The sequence below is a fragment of the Coregonus lavaretus genome, assembly GCF_964263955.1.
Source record: "Coregonus lavaretus genome assembly, chromosome: 18".
NCBI lineage: Eukaryota > Metazoa > Chordata > Actinopteri > Salmoniformes > Salmonidae > Coregonus > Coregonus lavaretus.
Window position 1 is genome coordinate 13480937 of NC_140005.1, and position 8709 is coordinate 13489645.

The 8709-nt window shown below is 46.2% G+C and overlaps 1 protein-coding gene across 1 annotated transcript; it reads right to left on the reverse strand.

Annotated features, from left to right (window-relative positions):
* Window positions 1-524: 524 nt before the first annotated feature.
* On the reverse strand, window positions 525-8401 carry LOC311145941 (prepronociceptin-like; the record flags this gene model as incomplete). The annotated part of the gene is made up of 2 exons (XM_084182344.1): window positions 525-1154; window positions 8276-8401. 2 exons carry the CDS (start codon window positions 8399-8401, stop codon window positions 525-527), a joined length of 756 nt encoding a protein of 251 aa, XP_084038470.1.
* Window positions 8402-8709: the final 308 nt, after the last annotated feature.

Genomic DNA, 8709 nt, shown 5'->3' on the forward strand with positions numbered 1-8709 from the left:
CACTAGAGGGGAGCATAATAAAGAGTGGCATGCCCGGGTCTCCCTCTCATGTACTGTACTGGTTCAGGAAATCCATGGAAACTTCACTAGTAAGTTATTTAAATTCATGAAGTTTCCACTGAATTAATCTATGTAATAATAATAGCCATGATTGATGAAGGCGAACATGGTTTCAAAAGTTACATTACAGATACAGTATAGAAAATCAAAACAAATACAGTGTGTTGGTGTGTCTAAATTAATCCAATGTGATTATCTGATAAACCATTTAGCTATATACATGGTATTTTTTTACTATTTTCTTAGCTTTTATTCATAATACGTTGTTCTCGTTATCAATGAGGTAATGCAGTACACAAGATTGAATCTATAATGCTCCAGTGTGGATTTTCATGAGGGGTTGTGTTCGGAACAGAAGTTTAATCATCACCTTGGTGACGGATTTGAATATGTAGGGCGGGGTCTGGGGTTGCTAGGTTATGACAGGTGCGTCGTTGCCAGGGATACAGTTGCCGTGTGTGTGGCTACACCTTGTTCTGTTGGGTGATGTCAGCGGAGACGCTGTTGTAGGATTTGCTAGCTCGGGTGCTCATGCCCAGGTACTGCTTCAGGAACTCACTGAAGCGTTTCTGGTTGTTCCACTTGCGGGCAGATTTCCGGACGCCTATGAACCCGCCATAGCGCTTCTGCAAGGGCCTCCCGGGGCCCATCAACTTCCTGTAGCCATGCCTTCCCTTCAGGAACCCCCCGAAGCGCTTTGACAGACTTATCCCCGCCGCTCCGTCCTGCTCTCTCTCCATCGCGTTCTCCCTCTCTTCCTCATCCCCAACTTCCTCATCCCTTTCCTGCATTTCCTGGGGCAGCTGGGAGTTGTAGGCATCAGCGGTTAGCCAGCTGTCACTGCCCAGCTCGTCTATGCCCAGAGCACGGACCACGTGGTCAAACCTCTGCAAGGCTACTGGGTACATCAGCCCCCCATCCCCCTGCTGCTCTTCTTCCTCTGGCAGCATGGCCTCCACCTCCTCCTGGGCCCGCTTCAGCATGGCAGCGCCCCCTATGGACATGGAGGGTAACTGTGGGGACGCTGAGGCCTTGCGGCACAGGTCCCAAGTGAAGGCAGGGGAGACGTTACCCTCACACTCCACCAGACACACCTGAGAGGAGAGGGGGAGGGAAACACAGAGCACATGGCCGTTAGAGAGCAGCAATCCCACAGACTATCCACTCTGACTCTATGCCCATCCACACTGACTCTCTGCCCATCCACTCTGACTCTATGTCCATCCACTCTGACTCTATGCCCATCCACACTGACTCACTGCCCATCCACTCTGACTCTATGTCCATCCACTCTGACTCTATGTCCATCCACTCTGACTCTCTGCCCATCCACTCTGACTCTATGCCCATCCACACTGACTCTCTGCCCATCCACACTGACTCTCTGCCCATCCACACTGACTCTATGCCCATCCACTCTGACTCTCTGCCCATCCACTCTGACTCTATGCCCATCCACTATGACTCTCTGCCCATCCACTCTGACTCTATGCCCATCCACTCTGGCAACTTCACTGTTACTCACTCAAACGCACACACATACTCACATACAAACTCTCACATAAACCTTCACTCACACACTTACACCAACACGTAGACACCCCTCATACCTACGCTGCTGCTATAATGATAATTGGTTTGATTTATTTCTACCATTACGCTGCTGTTCATTGATTATTGGGCATTTCACGCACAACAGTGTCTAGGGTTTACCGAGAATGGTGCGACAAACAAAAAACATCCAGTCAGCGGTAGTCCTGTGAGCGAAAACAGCTCGTTGATGAGAGTGGTTGAAGGAGAATGGCAAGAATCGTGCAAGCTAACAGAGGGCCACAAACAGACAAATAACGGTGCAGTACCACAGTGGTGTGCAGAACGGCATCTCGGAACGCACAACTCCTCAAACCTTGTCACAGATGGGCAATTGCAGCAGACGACCACTCCTATCAGTTAAAAACAAGAAAAAGCGGCTCCAGTGGACATGTGATCACCAACACTGGACAATTGAGCAGTGGAAAAGCATTGCCTGGAACATGTCAGCAAGTTCAGTTTACTTGAGCGGCCTGCCCAGTCCCCAGACCTCAATCCAATAGATCATAAATGCGCTAGGTGCAAGATGATAGCTACGCAAGAGGAGGAAAATAAGGTGGAACTGATAAATGAACATAAAATATTTGTCTGTTACAAATGTAGCATCATCAAGCAGTTTAGGGAAGATATTCTCCGGCTGCTAGCTCAGCTGTGGGAAAAACAAGATGTGCTTTCTAAGTACTTTGATGCAGCCCAGGCACACATAATTTCAGTTCTGAATGCCTCCTACAGCCAAAGGGTCGATGAGTCAGGCAGTACTGACCTGCTCCAATCCACTGGACAGATGGTAAGCTCAACGCCGCGGCCAGTGGGAGACTGGACACTGGCAAGGCGAAGGAGGTCGGGTGGGAGGCAGTCTGGCCAGCCTCCATATATCCTAGAAGATCAGTTCCAGCTATTAAACAGCTTTGCCCCGCTGGAGGCGGACATACCGGCGCCGGGAGTCAACTCTGATCCTTGGAGTACACCAACAGCCAGCAGCCTTCCAGAGGCACCCTCCACAGCTCAGCCGGTCGCTGACCAGAGGAAACAAGGTCTTGGGCCCTCCTCCATCTCCCCGAGGATTCTGACGCCATCCGCTGCTACTGGTAGATGTGCGGTGAGTCAGGCTGGCATGAGTCGAAGCACACCTCCTCCCCCCTGCCCGAGGCAGGCCCGTTCTGTTCCCCCTCTTCCTTCCCTATCGGATTCCATCACGACCACCATCGTCGTGGGCAGCTCGATGGTGAGAGATTTTGGCCTGCTTGCGGCCTGTTGGCCGACCAAGCTCCACTGTCACCCAGGCGCCCGTGTCCAAGACATCAACTCCCTCCTGCCCACAGTTCTAGCCAACTACTCTAATATTGGCACCATTGTAACTCACGTTGGATTTAAAGACATTCGCTTTCGGCAATCTGAGGAACTGCAGAAGGACTACAACATTCTCTTGAACACCCTTGTTTGCACAGGGAAGAGAACAGTCATCTCTAGCCCCCTGCCGTGCTATAGAAGGGGTTCGGAACATTACAGCCACCTTGCTGCCCTAAACAAGTTCCTGAAGAATCTCTGCAAAGACAGGAATGTCTCCTTTTGTGACAATTTTGACTTGTTCTGGGAGCAACCAACACTCTTTAAAAGATGCGATTCACCCTAACCGCAGGGGTTCCAGGATTATCTCCAACATAGCGAACGGCTTAAGAGACTGACGGCCTGGGTTTGGTAGCGCTCCAGTCCTCCCTGTCTCCCCCTAATAAGCAACAGAGGACATGGAAATCATATAATATCCCAGAGAAATAGAAGTGCAGTCCATGTAAGTAACCAAATCTATGTTCCTTTAACTGTTAGCTCCGAGGGTATTGTCTGCAATAATCATATGCACATAGATTTGAATTCCACTGTTTGCACTGACATGTCTACCTCGGATCAGCCTCTCAGAATAGCACTAAAAACAAACAAGCAACCCAGAAAAGGACTAAAAATAGCCCATATTAACATATGGCCTGAGAAACAAGGTTCATGAAATTGACAACTTCTTAACATCAGAAAACATTCATATTCTGGCCATCTCTGAAACACACTCCAGATAATTCCTTTGATGATGCATTAGTACCTATACATGGTTAAATAATATATAGGAAAGATACAAATGCAAATAGAGGAGGGGTTGCCATGTATGTCCAGAGTAATATTCCTGTTAGGCTGAGAGAGGATCTCATGTCAGATGATGTGGAAGTAAAATGGCTACAGGTTCATCTGCCTCACCTAAAGCCTATTCTCGTAGGAAGTTGCTATAGACCACCAAGTGATAAAAGTCAGTATTTTGTCTATGTGTGAAATGTTGGATAATGTATGTGATATCAACAGAGAGGTATATTTTCTGGTTGACCTAAATATTGACTGGTTGTCATCAAGCTGCACACTCAAAAACAAGCTCCAAGCTGTAACCAGTGCCTGCAATCTGGTTCAAGTCATCAGTCAACCTACTAGGGCATTTACAAACAGAACAGGAACTAAATCATCCACGTGTATTGATCACATCTTTACTAATGTTGCAGAAATCTGCTCTAAAGCTGTATCCACACCCATCAGATGTAGTGATCATAATATAATAGCCATATCTAGAAAAACCAAAGTTCCAAAGGCTGGACCTAAAATGGTGTATAAACGATCATACAAGAGGTTTGGATGTTGAAGATGTGAAAAATAATTGTTGTTCTGATGTGTGTAATGAGGAACATCCGGACGCTGCACTTTAATCATTTATGAAACTGCTTCTTCCAGTTACTGATAGGCATGCGCCCATCAAGAAACTGACTGTTAGAACTGCCAAATCCCTGTGGATAGATGATGAATGGAAAAACTGTATGTTTGAGAGGGTTGAGGCAAAGGGAATAGTAAATAGGTTGAAGAGGTGAAACAATTGTTGCTATCTATAAATAAGGACAAACCACCTGGTTCTGACAAACTGGATGGTAAATTGCTGATTTTGGTAGCGGAGGCTATTGTATATATAGCCTATATATAGCCTCCCTACTGTCACTTTATTTTTACTTCTGCTCTTTTTTTCTCAACACTTTTTTTGTTGTTGTTTTATTCTTACTTTTTTTGTTTAAAATAAATGCACTGTTGGTTAAGGGCTGTAAGTAAGCATTTCACTGTAATGTCTGCACCTGTTGTATTCGGCGCATGTGACCAATAAAATTTGATTTGATTTGATTTGATTTGATTTGAATACATTGTGACTCCTGTTTGCCACATCTTCAATTTAAGCCAAGAAGACGGTGTGTGCCCTCAGACATGGGGAGTCAAAGGTCATTCTGCTACCAAAGAATAGCAGAGCACCCTTTAATGGTTTAATGGTTACAAGTGCTTAGCAAACCTTTGGGGAAAAAATGTGTTTTATCAAATACAAAGTTATTTTACAGAAAACAAATTAACAACAGACTTTCAGCATGCTTATAGGGAAGGGCACTCAACATGCTCGGCACTGACACAAATGACTGATGATTGGCTGAAATAAATTGATAGTTAGAAGATTGTGGAGCTGTTTTGTTAGACTTCGGTGCAGCTTTTGATGTCATTGATCATAACCTATTGCTGAAAAGACTTAGGTGTTATGGATTTGTATCCTCTGCCTTATTATGGATTGAGAGTTACTTATCTAATAGAACACAAAGGGTTTTCATTAATGTAAGCCTCTCTCATGCAAATTCAGTTGAGTGTGGTGTACTGCAGGGCAGCCGGCTAGGGCCATTATTGTTTTCTGTTTTTACTAATGACCTTCCACTGACCTTGAATAAACCCTGTGTGTCTATGTACGATGACGACGCAACAGTATACACATCGGATGCAACAGTAAAATAAATAACTGAGACACTTAACATAGAGCTCCAGTCAGTTTTAGAATGGGCAACTAGCAATAGGCTGGTGCTAAATATCTCAAAAACTAAAAGCATAATTTTGGGACAAATTACTCACTCAACGCTAAGCCTGGCTTAGATATATTATTGAAAAATGTGGTTATTGAGCAAGTTAAGGACACTAAACTGCTGGGTGTAACCCTAGATAGCAAGCTGTCATGGTCAAAAAATATAGACTCAATGGTTGCTAAAATGGGAAGAGGGCTGTCCATGATAGGGCGTTGCTCTAGTTTCCCATGTGCATCAAGAATAGTCCACCACCCAAAGGACATCCAGCCAACTTGGCACAACTGTGGGAAGCATTGAAGTCAACATGGGCCAGCATCCCCGTGGAACAGAACAAGATATTTCCATATGGCTCACAGTCCCAACAGAGCAAGAGATTACTATGTGATTTGTATATCTAGAATCCGTCAGAGGGTTTCTCTGAATGCATCACAGTCTCGTCTTGGAGTCTCTCAGTGGAGATGCCCCAAGTCTGAGCTGAACCTGATATCAACGCACACACACACACACACACGCACATGCACACCCACACACACATTATCCTCATCTCAAAATGCATTCAGTTCGACTTAAGTATGGTTCTGGTTCAAGGACAAACTGAAGAGAGAGGTGTACAGTATACCTTGCAGAGAGACGACTTCTCTAGAGAGAAAGAGACAAGTATACCCTGCATAGAGATGACTTCTCTAGAGAGAAAGAGACAAATAAACCCTGCAGAGAGACGACTTCTCTAGAGAGAAAGAGACAAATATACCCTGCAGAGAGATGACTTCTCTAGAGAGAAAGAGACAAGTATACCCTGCAGAGAGATGACTTCTCTAGAGAGAAAGAGACAAGTATACCCTGCAGAGAGATGACTTCTCTAGAGAGAAAGAGACAAGTATACCCTGCAGAGAGATGACTTCTCTAGAGAGAAAGAGACAAATATACCCTGCAGAGAGACGACTTCTCTAGAGAGAAAGAGACAAATATACCCTGCATAGAGACGACTTCTCTAGAGAGAAAGAGACAAGTATACCCTGCAGAGAGATGACTTCTCTAGAGAGAAATAGACAAGTATACCCTGCAGAGAGATGACTTCTCTAGAGAGAAAGAGACAAGTATACCCTGCAGAGAGACGACTTCTCTAGAGAGAAAGAGACAAGTATACCTTGCAGAGAGATGACTTCTCTAGAGAGAAAGAGACAAATATACCCTGCCCGATATGATTGGAAGCAAAGAGGGATTGATGGATCCTGGAATTATAGAATTGGATATCACATTAATTTTTTTGATAATACATTAATTGTTTTTCTTATCGAAGAAAGCTATTGTTTTACTTCAAGGACAAAATCGGAGATACTTAACTTTAACAGGAGAGTTGACTTACTGGATCATAGTGAGGGGAACATATTTACCCCACAGCACATACGAAAATACACTGAAGCCACTAGACAAAGAGAGGGGGGTCGGTGGTGTACTAAACCACAAGCATTGAGATGAAGAGACTGGAGAGAGGGCAGAACACTCACGTCTATCCTCAGGAATCAATTAGCCAATGCAAATTAAAATCCAGATGCCGGGAGGCTGGGAGGGCATAATACTATGAGTCAGAGATCATCGACAGTATAGGAGATGAAGGAGGGAGATAGAAAGGGGGGGGTAGTTTGAGGAAGGAAGGGTAGTTAGAGGAGGGAAGGGTAGTTTGAGGAAGGAAGGGTAGTTTGAGGAAGGAAGGGTAGTTTGAGGAGGGAAGGGTAGTTTGAGGAGGGAAGGGTAGTTTGAGGAAGGAAGGGTAGTTAGAGGAGGGAAGGGTAGTTTGAGGAGGGAAGGGTAGTTAGAGGAAGGAAGGGTAGTTAGAGGAGGGAAGGGTAGTTTGAGGAGGGAAGGGTAGTTTGAGGAGGGAAGGGTAGTTTGAGGAAGGAAGGGTAGTTAGAGGAGGGAAGGGTAGTTTGAGGAGGGAAGGGTAGTTAGAGGAAGGAAGGGTAGTTTGAGGAGGGAAGGGTAGTTTGAGGAGGGAAGGGTAGTTTGAGGAGGGAAGGGTAGTTTGAGGAGGGAAGGGTAGTTAGAGGAGGGAAGGGTAGTTAGAGGAGGGAAGGGTAGTTTGAGGAGGGAAGGGTAGTTAGAGGAGGGAAGGGTAGTTTGAGGAAGGAAGAGTAGTTTGAGGAGGGAAGGGTAGTTGGGGAGAAGGACGGGGGGTGGGAGACGTGGAGGAGGAAGGAGAGGAGGAGGGGTACGCAGAGTAAGCGGTATGGTAGATGCGTCTGTGCGTGCATGCCTGTTTCTGTATGGGGGGTCCTGCTCACTCTCTCTTAGGCAACCTCTTTGTGACTTACTCGATCTCTGCCGGTGGCGGCGGCAGCGGGCCAACCAGCTGCTGTTTATTGTGTGTGGGTTTCATAAGTTAACTGGATTGCCACAGACATTTAAAGTCAAAACAACATCTCCTGAGTGAATTAGCTCTATTGCCCCACAGACAAACAACCTTTTAAGGACTGTGTGATTCAGTCAGGGCCCTGTTGACACAATAGAGTCAAGGAGGTCTCTTACTGTATTGACATTGATATCTGTGGGCAGGAACTGATTGTGGCAGAGATAGGAACAGGAATGGAGAATAAATACATTGAGGGACAGAAGGCTGTAGGATAGAGTGTGTATAGGCCAGAGCTGGCTGTTGGCTGGGGCAGAGACAGAGGCAGAGAGAGAGAGAGTTGACAACAGGAGGCTGTAGAGACCCTCACCAGTGTGTTGAAGTTGATCTCCTGCGGCAGGATGTGGCCACAGGCCAGGCAGTCCCCCTGGCATTCACTACAGTGTCCCGGGACACACAGACACAGCAGCAGCAGGGACCAGAGAGGGGTCTTCATGGTCCTCAGTATCCTAACTATGGAGATGATAGGGACAGCCTGGGACATGACAGGGGAGAGAGATCAGAGGTCAATTCACTGTCTTCTGTACAGTCATAATTTACAGTGAACAGCCAGACTGAAAGAGAGGAGGGGGGGGGGGGGGGGGGGGGGAGAGCGAGAGAGCGAGAGAAGGGGAGAGAAAGTGAGAGAGAGAGACAGAGAAACAGCCAGACAGACAGGATCGCCCGACAAGTTAAGTGAAAAACACTTAAGCCTTTGTTTGTCTGGCTGTTTCTCTGTCTCTCCGCCCCACACGACAACAACGA